We start from the raw sequence: 14,019 nt of genomic DNA, 5'->3' as shown, positions 1-14,019 counted from the left end.
GACCCTGATCTCTCTTTTGAAGAACATATCAAGACTGTTTCAAGGACAGCTTTTTTCCATCTACGTAACATTGCAAAAATCAGAAACTTTCTGTCCAAAAATGATGCAGAAAAATATATCCATGCTTTTGTTACTTCTAGGTTAGACTACTGCAATGCTCTACTTTCCGGCTACCCGGATAAAGCACTAAATAAACTTCAGTTAGTGCTAAATACGGCTGCTAGAATCCTGACTAGAACCAAACATTTTGATCATATTACTCCAGTACGAGACCCCTACACTGGCTTCCTGTCAAGGCAAGGGCTGATTTCAAGGTTTTACTGCTAACCTACAAAGCATTATATGGGCTTGCTCCTACCTATCTCTCTGATTTGGTCCTGCCGTACATACCTACACGTACGCTACGGTCACAAGACGCATGCCTCCTAATTGTCCCTAGAATTTCTAAGCAAACAGCTGGAGGCAGGTCTTTCTCCTATAGAGCTCCATTTTTATGGAATGGTCTGCCTACCCATGTGAGAGACGCAAACTCGGTCTCAACCTTTAAGTCTTTACTGAAGTCTCATCTCTTCAGTGGGTCATAAGATTGAGTGTAGTCTGGCCCAGGAGTGTGAAGGTGAACGGAAAGGCTCTGGAGCAACGAACCACCCTTGCTGTCTCTGCCTGGCCAGTTCCCCTCTTTCCACTGGGATTCTCTGCCTCTAACCTTATGACAGGGGCTGAGTCACTGGCTTACTGGTGCTCTTTCGTGCTATCCCTAGGAGGGGTGTGTCACCTGAGTGGGTTGAGTCACTGATGTGATCTTCTTGTCTGGGTTGGGTTGGCGCCCCCTTTGGGTTGTGCCGTGGCAGAGATCTTTGTGGGCTATACTCGGCCTTGTCTCAGGATGGTAAGTTGGTGGTTGATGATATCCCTCTAGTGGTGTGGGGGCTGTGCTTTGGCAAAGTGGGTGGGGTTATATCCTTCCTGTTTGGCCCTGTCTGGGGGTGTCATCGGATGGAGCCACAGTGTCTCCTGACCCCTCCTGTCTCAGCCTCCAGTATTTATGCTGCAGTAGTGTGTGTTGGGGGGCTAGGGTCAGTTTGTTATATCTGGAGTAATTATCCTGTCCTATCCGGTGTCCTGTGTGAATTTAAGTATGCTCTCTCTAATTCTCTCTTTCTTTCTCTCTCTCGGAGGACTTGAGCCCTAGGACCATGCCTCAGGACTACCTGGCATGATGACTCCTTGCTGTCCCCAGTCCACCTGTCCGTGTTGCTGCTCCAGTTTCAACTGTTCTGCCTGTGATTATTATTATTTGACCATGCTGGTAATTTATGAACATTTGAACATCTTGGCCATGTTCTGTTATAATCTCCACCCGGCACAGCCAGAAGAGGACTGGCCACCCCACATAGCCTGGTTCCTCTCTAGGTTTCTTCCTAGGTTTTGGCCTTTCTATTGAGTTGTTCCTAGCCACCATGCTTCTCCACCTGCATTGCTTGCTATTTGGGGTTTTAGGCTGGGATTCTGTACGGCACTTTGAGATATCAGCTGATGTACGAAGGGCTATATAAACAAATTTGATTTGATTAGTAAGGTCTGACCACACGACAACCTGCCCGCTCAACCTCATTCCCATCTATGGATACCTTCTCCCATTCCTCATCAACTCATCCCTGACCATTGACTGCTTCCCCTCGGACTTCAAAATTGCCCGAGTCGATCCCCTTCTCAAGAAATCAACATTCGACTCCTTTCTTTTCTTTCCAAAACACTTGAGCGTGCTGTCGCTGACTAACTCTCTCGCTATTTCTCTCAGAACGATCTTCTTAACCATAACCAGTCAGGCTTCGAGACGGGTCACTCAACCGAGACTGCTCTTCTCTGTGTCATGGAGGCTCTTCGCCAGTGTTGTGTTCGAGACCACCTAAAGTGGGACTGGTTCAAGACAAAGACCGGAGCAAATCGAGTCCGAGTCAAGACCGAGACCAGGAGGGAGACAAAGGGTCCGAGACCAAGCCAAGACTGAGACCAGGAAAATGTTTGTCCAATTCAAGACCATGATTGTAATTTTGTCAAATCATCACCATAGTAAGAGTTTGAAATGTCCAGTATTTCTGTATTCATATTTCAGAACAACATATGGATTCTTTAGACATTAAGAATGGCGAAATGCTGAATGCTGGGGGAAAAAAGAGCCACTCTACAAATTATTACTAACCCAAACACAGTGGGGAACATTGAGTGCCTCCTATAATAATACCTCTAATTACATTATTCTTTTCAATGATGTTCTGATTTAATCTATTCAGTTTTTGTTGAAAAGGGTTAACACTGAAGAGAAAAAGAGATCAAATCAGGATTTTTCTTTAGTGGTCTCTGGGGAGATAAATCTGGCTAGCTAAGTCAGCCATTGGCTACCAAAAAATGTATGGAAACTTTTGCCTTCTCAAAGGCCAACAGGTCCTTGCGCAACAGCGAGCAGTAGTTTTCCAGTTTATCCACGGTCTAGTAGGCTAGGTTTGCAGTGGCTCCAGCAGGTGTTATTGAAGAGGAAGTTGTTGCTAATTTGTTAACTTCTCCCTTTTCAAGAATAACTTTCAACGACAAGCTGAGTTTCAAATTATCATCATCTGGTGAGTGGAAGTGTGTTTTTCATTGCAGGGCGCTTGCTGTTATCCATCTCTTTGACAATAACTTGTTGCATTTAAACTTTAGGTCAGTGGATACTTTGTGTGCTCAACGTGAAATGCTTTTGCAATGGGAAGTCATAGTTGTACATTTCGATTAGGAAATGCTTAGCCTCATGGTTGTTTTTGTATTCTTTTGAATAGGCAACTACCACGGTCTTGTCGTGGATGTGAGCTTCGACTGGAAGCCAGTGGAGTGTGAGAAGTAGCGGGGGGATATGATAGAACTTCGGAAGGTTGAAGACCAGGTGGGCTGCATCGTTCTGGATAAGATGCAGGGGTTTGCTGCCCGCTCTGTCCAGTTCAAGCTCTTCTCTGTCCTGGCACCCCAATGGTGGAACCAGCTTCCCCCTGAAGCTAGAACAGCAGAGTCCCTGCCCATCTTCCGAAAACATCTGAAACCCTACCTCTTAAAAGATTGCCTTTCATGTACTAACACTCGCACTTAATAGCTACTTTATGAAGGAAAATGTGCTTACAAGGACTGTGATAAGTGGTTGTCCCACCTAGCCATCTTAAGATGAATGCATTAACTGTATGTCTCTCTGGATAAGAGCATCTGCTAAATGACTCAAATGTTAATGAGAATGGCGAGATAATGAAGATAAGCAAACTTAACACTATTTTCAAGTGCCTCCTAAACCGGAACGTTTGTGAGACACGCGTGTCACCAAGCCTCGTGCTGTAAAATAAAGTGAATCCGTATAATCATAAACCTGGGCGTCTCGTATACATAACGCATATAAAGTTGATGTCGTTCGGTGGTGACAATATAATGTTGCCCGCGATTCATCTGGAGGTGGCTATCTTTAGTGTCTAAACCCTTTAGTGTCTAAACTCTGTTAGACCATATCTGGGTTCTTATTTCTCAGATTAAGATGTAGATCATGGTTACATGGTGGACTGTGCAAGGCTGATCTCTCTCATTCCTCTGTAAGGAGCTGTGAATCCGCCAGAGGCCCTGGGAAAGGGCTGAGAGGGGCAGAAACACAAGGCTTAAGGGGGGTTAGCAGCACAGGGGGCTCGAAAGGGCTAGAAATGAAGGGCTACGGTAGCGGTGGATAGGGCTGTGGAGGGAATCACAAAGTGTGTTGAGACATAGGGCTGACAACGGGCTAACTTGTCGCTAACATAACACCACAAACTGGACTGAGAATGGTAGAAGTAGTCTCTTGGAGCAAATACAGGGCTTGTAGGAGAGACATCGGGGGAGAAACAGGCTGGAGGGGAGCAGACAATAAAAAGTTCAAATCGAGATGATGACCAACCATAATATACATTGTTGGCTGCCACTCAGAGCGGCCTACCGTTATTGTGCTCGTAAGTCGCAACTGTACTCAAAAGGAACCTCCCCCATATTCCATACAGCGTGTGTTCGTATGATGGGACATTTGATTACCTTCCCTATCAATTAGTGATGCATTCTGCAGACGTCTCTCTCTCTTGGATCTGATCCCCGAGGCCCTCTCGCCGTGCGCCGCTCAGCTGTCCGTGTTTGTTCCGTCCGTGCCAGGGGGCTCACTTAAGCTGGGTCTTAGCAGATACCCAAGGTCAGAACCACTGTTTGCTGGCTCAAGTCATTTGACTTAAATAGATAGAAGCCCCCCTCCCGCCCCCTCCCTCCGCCGATTAATAAATAGACTGTTAAAATAGAATGACTCAAAACACCATTATTGTGCAGTAAAACCACGAAATGTAATGAAACTGAACTGACATCTGGTGTTTGGTGGTTGTTTGAATGTAAACTCAATGTGTATTATGATACATCCAAAGTGGAAACATCCAAAGTGGTTCTGCAATCTGAATAATTGTGTTTTTAAGAGAGGGTTGTGAAAACATTTTTTTGGGGGGTTTAGTGCATTTACAATGCAGCATCAAAACATAAACAATATGTTAATCGCATTGTCTGAAAACATCCCAAATACATAATCTGTACAGATAAAATCTACAATGTAATGCAAAAACAAGTTGATATCGAGTAGGGTGTCTACCAAGAGGTAGCCACAGTGTCTCCCGACCCCTCCTGTCTCAACCTCAAGTATTTATGCTGCAATAGTTTATGTGTCGGGGGTCTAGGGTCAGTCTGTTGTATCTGGAGTATTTCTCCTGTCTTATCTGGTGTTCTGTGTGAATTTAAGTATGCTCTAATTCTCTCTTTCTCCTTCTCCTTCTCTCTCTCGGAGGGCCTAAGCCCTAGGACCATGCCTCAGGACTACCTGGCCTGATGACTCCTTGCTGTCCACAGGTGCTGACCTGTTGCACCCTCTACAACCACTGTGATTATTATTATCTGACCCTGCTGGTCATCTATGAACATTTGAACATCTCGGCCATGTACTGTTATAATCTCCAACCAGAACAGCCAGAAGAGGACTGGCCACCCCTCAGAGCCTGGTTCCTCTCTAGGTTTCTTCCTAGGTTCCGGCCTTTCTATGGAGTTTTTCCTAGCCACCGTGCTTCTACATCTGCATTGCTTGCTGTTTGGGGTTTTAGGCTGGGTTTCTGTACAGCACTTTGACATCGGCTGATGTAAAAAGGGCTTTATAAATCAATTTGATTATGATCGAGACATTAGTTTCTTAGAGAATTACATACACAATTAACATATTATTTGACCATTGGTCAAAAGATGAGCTTTTAAATGGACACCCTACATTGAGGTAAAAAAATGTGTTCTTTATGAATTTACCTAATTATGCTTCCCGTTACTTTAGAAAAAAAAATATTGTAAATTAGTTTGTTTGTTTTGCTTTTTATGCACTTTGAGATTTTTTTATACATTGTTTTACCCCTTTTTCATGGTATCCAATTGGTAGTCTTGTTCCATCGCTGCAACTCCCGTACGGACTCGAGACGCCCGCTTAACCCGGAAGCCGTTTGTCTCTGAGGAAACACCGTACACCTGACGACCATATCAGTGTGCGCGATGGGACAAGAACATCCCTGCCGGCCAAACCCTCCCCTAACCCGGACTACGCTGGGCCAATTGTGCACCGCCCCTTGGGTCTCCCGGTCGCGGCCGGCTGAGACAGAGCCTGGACTTGAACCAAGATCTCTAGTGGCACAGCTAGTACTGTGATGCAGTGCCTTAGACCAGTGTGCCACTCGGGAGGCCCGCGCTTTGAGCATTATACAGCTCACTTTGAGCAAATTCTGGATTTTTTGACAGCCCTAATAGAAATGATCTGGTATATTGTAATATGATTACGGGATTCGTAAAGGGACACTACTGATAGTGGTTGGCTTAGATGCCTTGGTATTGCATGGAACCACAAGTGGTGGCTAAGGCAATCCACTCCACCTATGATGGGAGGCCCTGTCCCGGTCTTTACTCATCTTCCAGAACAAGGACATGCAGATGAGCTGTTAGCAGCTGATCACACAAGCACAATATTTGCGGCGTGAGGCCAAATGCATTTCCTCTCTCTGGTGGTTATTAATAGAATCAAGCGGAAATGGCTATTCTCATCCCGACGAGCTAACAAAAGCACTGGGTACTCGCGCCAACACTAATATGGCTTCTTTTGTGTCTCACACCCCCTCAACCCCCATCCAAGTCCCCTGCTGCCTATGGCTGCTGTGTCTTCCAGACCAACAGCATATACTGTAACTTAAGACACTACACTGTTAAAATGAAGTGCATTTTTTTAACACTAATTCTAGTGGCAACTGAGCTGCCACCACCTTAAAGGAGACGGGACCTTAACTTTAACTGAAGTATTGAAACACTTGGTTGTGAAGGTATTGGGACAGATTTAAGGTGTACTGAAACATTCATCCTGAGGTGTTCTGAAACATGACAAGGTATGTTGTAACATCACATAATCAAGTATTGTGCCACACCTTGCCAAAGACTGGAGAACTAACCCAGAAAAGGTTGAAAACACCATTCCAAATACTGTACTGTAAATGGGAGTGCCTCCTCTTATTGTACAGTGGTTCTTCCTTTAAAAGTTGCAGCGTACTGCAGCACAGCATGCAGGGCGCCGCAGAATTCTATGGCACGTTATTTAACAGTCAGCCATTGTTGCCAAAATGACGCAATTTACCACAAACGGTCACGGCATAAGCGCAAAACTTTTAAAGGAAGAACCACTGTATATTCCCTACTCTCATATGGTTTGTTGATTAACTCCGCATTAGTAATTCCAAAAGGTCAAATGTATTTTTACTCGTTACGTGGTGGTCCCGTTCTGTGAGCTTGCGTGGCCTACCAGTTCACGGCTGAGCCTTTGTTGCTCCTAGACGCTTCCACTTCACAATAACAGCACTAAGAGTTGACCAGGGCAGCTCTAGGCAGGGCAGAAATTTGACAAACTGACTTGTTGGAAAGGAGGCATCCTATGACGGTGCCACGTTGAAAGTCACAGCTTTTCAGTAAGTCCATTCTACTGGTTGTCTATGGAGATTGCATGGCTGTGTGCTCTATTTCATACACCTGTCAGCAACGGGTGTGGCTGAATATAGCCAAATCCACTAATTTGAAGGGGTGCCCACATACTTTTGGCCATGTAGTGTGTCTGTTCTTGGTGTCTCTAGGGGGCCAAAAATAGACTCTCCATCAGCTGTGTGCACAATATCTCCTGGATTGACTGAGCATTACAATACTATAATCGTTAGGTCTGCAGAGATTTTGAATAACTGTTACGGAGATTTACAAGTTGACAGCAGTGACAGATGTTCACAGTCGGGGACCGCGTGTGTTGTTGAGAGGCATTATCTAGGATCTCTAGAATGTTCACTATACTTAAAAATATTTATTGTGCCCTCACATTGAATATCTATTTATACTTCCATACAACCCTAATTAAAGGGATAGTCTTTACGTAACCAGATAAGACAGTGTCTGTCCTATATTTGAGAGATATAAGTAAGCTCTGGAAACAAAATACATGTATTACCCGTATACATGTGTACATTCCCTATTCACTTCCATACATGTTTCAGTCTGGTACTAGGTTACCTTCAGACGAGTCTTGTGAGGCTTAAGCGTCGTAGAGCAAAAACAACTGATATGTACATATTTGAGAGCATCTCACCTTTCCATAGTGAGTCCTAACATAGTTTCTTGCCCAAACCATTTGTACTCTGTGGACGTTTCCATGAAAACCAATTTTTCGGGAACGTTTCCTGGTCTGACAAACACCACTGTAGCTCTGCCACCTTCCACCGCAGGTGCGGGAGGCCGACATCGGCGGATACGGTTGGTTGAGACGCTGGTATCTCTAGCATAAACAGACTGATTTTGAAGGGGATTTCATTTATTACGCAAATTAGATTCCCACACGGGAGTGGGCATTGACTCTATGGTGAAACAGCTACGCCCGTTTGTGATATTACAAAGAAGTTAATGAAAACAACTAACTTTTTCCCCCTCTGACATTGCACATGCAATAGAAGAGTACAATATGCACTGCAATTTTTTTGGACCATGTTCCGCGACCCTCCTGAGCTCGGTAACAAAAACAATAAGAATGTTGGCGGGACGTCCGTGGTGCTATTTCCCACTACCGCAGCTTTAAGGATGAGGGTTAGGTTTAGGGATTAGGGTTACAGTTGGGTGTCTGCTGCACTCACCACCAGGTTTCCGATGACCATGACCATCATGAAGACCACCAGGCACATCCCGGCTCCGGCCACCTCCATACAGTCCCACATGGTCTCGATCCACTCCCCGCACAGGATGCGAAACACGATGAGGAATGAGTGGAAGAAGTCGTGCATGTGCCAACGTGGCAACTCGCAGTCGGTGGCAATCTTACACACGCATTCCTTGTAGCTCTTGCCAAAGAGCTGCATGCCCACCACGGCGAAGATGAAGACGATGATGGCCAGCACCAAGGTCAGGTTGCCCAGAGCGCCCACAGAGTTGCCAATAATCTTGATCAGCATGTTGAGCGTGGGCCACGACTTGGCTAGTTTGAAGACACGCAGCTGCCTCCAACACATAGTACATTAACAGACAGACAACACACAAATTGCATTTTTCATGGCTTGATGTGCTCTTGATGCAAGTTCCATTGTTGTACATTGGCCCTGTAAACTAAATGAGTACAATAAAGTTAATCTACGAATACTATTTCACAGACATGAATTGACTGGAAATCAGTGTGTCTTACCAATCGGAAAGACCTGAGAACGGACAGGCCTTGGACATTGGCTAGACCTAACTCCACCAGACTGAACGTGACAATGATACTGTCGAAAATGTTCCAGCCGACCTGGAAGTAGTAATACGGATCCATGGCGCAAAGCTTGAAGACCATCTCTGCTGTGAAGATCCCAGTGAAAACCTAGAGGGGGGATTTCATATCAGAAATATAAACAAGTTGTCATTTGGATACATCATGTCAAATACCATAACTCGGATGTTAAGAAATGTTCTCATCAACACAAGAAAAGACTAAGTAATATCCGATTCAAGCGAACAACATGACACCTGAAATTATATGTCACGCAGTTAGAATAAGGAAGCGAGAGTAGCCATGCAAGTTTGAGCTAGCAATACAGCTAGCTTTACACACCTAACATCTACCTCTAAACTAGCCCTTTAAAAGTTGTTACCAGGTTCCCCACGGAGAGCATGTGGTCAAACTCTGGGCTCATGGGGTAGTGCTCCATGGCCATGAAGAGGGTGTTGAGCACGATGCAGATGGTGATGCCTAGGTCCACGAAGGGGTCCATCACAATAAAGAGCAACCACTTCTTCAACCATACCCAGGGCACGCAACAGTCCCACTTCAGGAAGATGTCGGCAAACTTGTACCAGCCGGGTGGACAAGGCTTCTGGGCATCTTCCAGCTCTATTAGAAAGAGAGGGAAGGTTTAGATGACCAGTTCAATAATAATGTTTAATAGAAACATAATAACAAACAAACATTTTTTAAATGAGTTGGAATTATGGCTGAAAACTCTACAATTCATCCCTCTTGCCGTTGTTATGAAGTTTTAAAAAAAGACAACAAAACAAAGTTACCCAAGACTACTAAGACACCCCTAGAATATTCATCTGGCATTCGAGCAAAATGTCCTGCTCTAAAAAGTGACAGGAGGGGATGAGTGGATATGATTGACAGAATTAGGGACATTTGTCATTCATTGCCCTAGTTCAACGCTCTTTGACTTTAAGAACATGCATTGGTGACATTCATGTGTCGTTAAATGTGTACAAATATGGGCAACCTGTCTGTTCTAAACAAAAACAACAAGTAAATGAAATGCAACAGTGGGTAACACCAGAATTCATGCCCGTGGTGCCAGCCCGCCCTGGAAGGTTGAAATAGCTCAAGCTTAGCACCAAGAGGGCATGCAACTGTACATTAACAGGGCTCTCTCCCCCCTCACTCACATACACACACACACACAATGTGATTGGCTGCTCTGTGTGTAACAGACTTCAGACAATGCTACTGTAATGAGAGGTGGGGGGGGGGGGTCAGAAGGCCATGTCTACAACCACCATGATAAGCTAGGCAATTACACTTCACATTAGAGCGAAGACTGCATCCACTCCCAACTAAGCCTAGTGTATTTCTAAACTTGCCTGAGGGACTTGACATGTCTCCTACTGTGGATGGTTATGTTTGTCTCACAGGCAAGAAACAGACCAATGACACACAGTACATTTCATGGCATGTATATATATGCATATATATATATGTATATACACACTGCTCAAAAAAATAAAGGGAACACTAAAATAACACATCCTAGATCTGAATGAATGAAATATTCTTATTAAATACTTTTTTCTTTATATAGTTGAATGTGCTGACAACAACATCACACAAAAATTATCAATGGAAATCAAATCAAATTTATCAACCCATGGAGGTCTGGATTTGGAGTGACACTTATAATTACAGTGGAAAACCACACTACAGGCTGATCCAACTTTGATGTAATGTCCTTAAAACAAGTCAAAATGAGGCTCAGTAGTATGTGTGGACTCCACGTGCCTGTATGACCTCCCTACAACGCCTGGGCATGCTCCTGATGAGGTGGCGGATGGTCTCCTGAGGGATCTCCTCCCAGACCTGGACTAAAGCATCCGCCAACTCCTGGACAGTGCAACGTGACCGGTTTGGCGGTGGGTCAGTCATGGTGTGGGGTGGCATTTCTTTGGGGGGCCGCACAGCCCTCCATGTGCTCGCCAGAGGTAGCCTGACTGCCATTAGGTACCGAGATGAGATCCTCAGACCCCTTGCGAGACCATATACTGGTGCGGTTGGCCCTGGGTTCCTCCTAATGCAAGACAATGCTAGACCTCGTGTGGCTGGAGTGTGTCAGCAGTTCCTGCAAGATGTGCTATGGACTGGCCCGCCCGTTCCCCAGACCTGAATCCAATAGAGCACATCTGGGACATCATGTCTCGCTCCATCCACCAACACCATGCTGGAGGATGTTGCAGGCAGCAGAACGTTCTCCACGGCGTCTCCAGACTCTGTCACGTGCTCAGTGTGAACCTGCTTTCATCTGTGAAGAGCACAGGGCGCCAGTGGCGAATTTGCCAATCTTGGTGTTCTCTGGCAAATGCCAAACGTCCTGCACAGTGTCCACCTGTGGACGTCGGGCCCTCATACCACCCTCATGGAGTCTGTTTCTGACCGTTTGAGCAGACACATGCACATTTGTGGCCTGCTGGAGGTCATTTTGCAGGGCTCTGGCAGTGCTCCTCCTTGCACAAAGGCGAAGGTAGCGGTCCTGCTGCTGGGTTGTTGCCCTCCTATGGCCTCCTCCACGTCTCCTGATGTACTGGCCTGTCTCCTGGTAGCGCCTCCATGCTCTGGACACTATGCTGACAGACACAGCAAACCTTCTTGCCACAGCTCGCATTGATGTGCCTTCCTGGATGTGCTGCACTACTTGAGCCACATGTGTGGGTTGTAGACTCCGTCTTATGCTACCACTAGAGTGAAAGCACCGCCAGCATTCAAAAGTGACCAAAACATCAGCCAGGAAGCATAGGAACTGAGAAGTGGTCTGTGGCTGCCACCTGCAGAACCACTCCTTTATTGGGGGTGTCTTGCTAATTGCCTATAATTTCCACCTGTTGTCTATTCCATTTGCACAACAGCATGTGAAATTTATTGTCGATCAGTGTTGCTTCCTAAGTGGACAGTTTGATTTCACAGAAGTGTGATTGACTTGGAGTTACGTTGTGTTGTTTAAGTGTTCCCTTTATTTTTTTGAGCAGTGTATATATATGATAGTAGTTGAAGTTGACAAAAAACAAATATTTGTATGCATTATGAATGGATCTATAGGGACATTTTTTTCTGAAAATACACTGAACAAAAATATAAACGCAACATGTAAAGTGTTGATCCCATGTTCCATGAGCTGAAAGAAGATCCCAGAAATTCACCATACACACAAAATGATTATTTCTGAAATTTTGTGCACAAATTTGTTCACATTCCTGTTTGTGAGCATTCGATCCTTTGTCAAGATAATTAATCCACCTGACAGGTGTGGCATTTCAAGAAGCTGAGTAAACAGCACCTTGTGCTGGGGACAATAAAAGGCTACACTAATTTGTGCAGTTTTGTCACACAACACAATGCCACAGATGTCTCAAGTTGAGGGAATGTGCAATTGTCATGATGACTGCAGAATGTTCACCAGAGCTGTTGCTAGAGAATTCAATTTTAATGTGTCATCCATAAGCGACCACCTCCAATTTCGTTTTAGAGAATTTGGCAGGACATCCAACCGACCACATGTAACCATGCTAGCACAGGACCTCCACATCTTCACCTGCGGCATCCCCTTTAATGGTGAAAAACTCTTTCTGATTGGCTTCTCTCCCAGGCCCATCCATGGCGGCGCCCCTGCCTAGTCATGTGAAATCCATAGATTAGGGCCTAATGAATTTATTTCAACTGACTCATTTCCTTTTATGAACTGTAACTCAGCAAAATATTTTAAATTGTTGTATGTTGCGTTTATATTTTTGTTCAGAATACAGTTATCAATGCAGGGCTGCATTTTACTCTCTTCCCAAAGAAATCCTGAATTAAAATGATATCATTGTCATTGTTGATGATATCACAATGGTAATACTATCATTCAAGAATCATCGTCATCATTATCAGCATTTTCACCATTGTTGTCGTCATAATCATGACCATCACTATGTGTCGCTCTCTTACCCTCCATGACGGTGGTGAGAACACTAACAGCACTCTCCGATCTGTTCTTCAGGCCTGGCTGCTCCAGATGGAACATGCTGTCCTCTTTGAGCTCGTCCTCTGGAACCGACTGGGGGGGAGGGGGGGGGGGTGAAGTCTCATCATCACTGGCCACTAAACATCTTACATGCTGTCTACACCGCGTGTACAAGCATTACAAAATAAATGTACACATACATGTTATTTAATCATTGCACCCACACCACTAGCGTGCGTTAGCGAGCGTCTGCATAGCCGGGCGCTAAAATAGAACTTGGTTCTATTTGTGACGCTCAACAAGTCCTGCCTCCTAAATCTCCTCATTGGTTTTTAGGAGCATATACCCATGTGGGTGATTGAAAGATGAACTGAGGTCCACACTCCAGTCGGTTGTAGCAATGCACCTTAAATTTGGTTGCCAGGAAGGAGGAGAGATGACGAGAAAGGAATTCCGTTGACCGTTTTATCTGTGGATTAATTGTCGAAGTAGAGGACCTTGTGCATTTCAGGTAAAATAACAACCCAATGTTTATATCCCAGGACAAATTAGTTAGCAACAGCAAGCTAGCTAGCTAAATTTGCCATAAATGTTTAATGGTTTTCGACCTGGCCCCAAATTAATATAATTGGTTCAGTTTGTTTTGATATTTAAAAATATAATTTGTTTTACCAGACCACATGACCACACGTATACATACGATCTAGTAAGCATGTTAGATGTCACTGAACTCTTACGATAGAAGGGTTGTGTATACAAAACAACAAAGACCAATAGCCAAAACAACCTGCGTTTGATGTGAAAGAATGAGACAAAACAAACTGCACTCCCACCACTGTGGACCCATTCTGACCTATACACGTTGACCTGATAAGATAAACATTAGCAAGGAGACGTCACACTGACCTCCGACTCAGAGGACACTGGAACGATGGCCAGACGGGGCACGATTCTCCCATTACAGTCCTTGATTACATCATCTCCGAGGCTCTGCTCGTCATCCGCAGAGCCCCCGTATGACCCAGAGTGATGACTAAGCTCTTTCCGACTTGTCAGGGTCGCCTGACTTCCATCAGCAGCATCAGCTTGCTCCTGTGAAACACCAATGATAAAATGGATCAGTTAATTGTGTAAAGTAGGGCAGCCACTGGCCTACCGGACAGGCCGTGGTGGAAAC

The 14,019-nt window shown here is 44.9% G+C and overlaps 1 protein-coding gene across 1 annotated transcript in view; it reads right to left on the bottom strand.

Moving 5' to 3' along the window:
- The window catches only part of LOC118365455 (sodium channel protein type 4 subunit alpha A-like), a 35,934-nt gene that overhangs the window by 12,849 nt on the left and 9,066 nt on the right, over window positions 1-14,019 (bottom strand). Inside the window, exons 8-12 of the mRNA XM_035747689.2 lie at window positions 13,749-13,934; window positions 12,827-12,935; window positions 9,237-9,475; window positions 8,792-8,965; window positions 8,250-8,606 (exon numbers count right to left, since the gene is read on the bottom strand). Coding sequence (XP_035603582.2) covers window positions 8,250-8,606; window positions 8,792-8,965; window positions 9,237-9,475; window positions 12,827-12,935; window positions 13,749-13,934 — 1,065 coding nt within the window. The remainder of the gene's footprint in view (window positions 1-8,249; window positions 8,607-8,791; window positions 8,966-9,236; window positions 9,476-12,826; window positions 12,936-13,748; window positions 13,935-14,019) is intronic.

The sequence above is a fragment of the Oncorhynchus keta genome, chromosome 3 (genome assembly GCF_023373465.1).
Source record: "Oncorhynchus keta strain PuntledgeMale-10-30-2019 chromosome 3, Oket_V2, whole genome shotgun sequence".
NCBI lineage: Eukaryota > Metazoa > Chordata > Actinopteri > Salmoniformes > Salmonidae > Oncorhynchus > Oncorhynchus keta.
The sequence above is the reverse complement of the archived record's forward strand: the minus strand, read 5'-3'. Positions and strand labels throughout refer to the sequence as shown.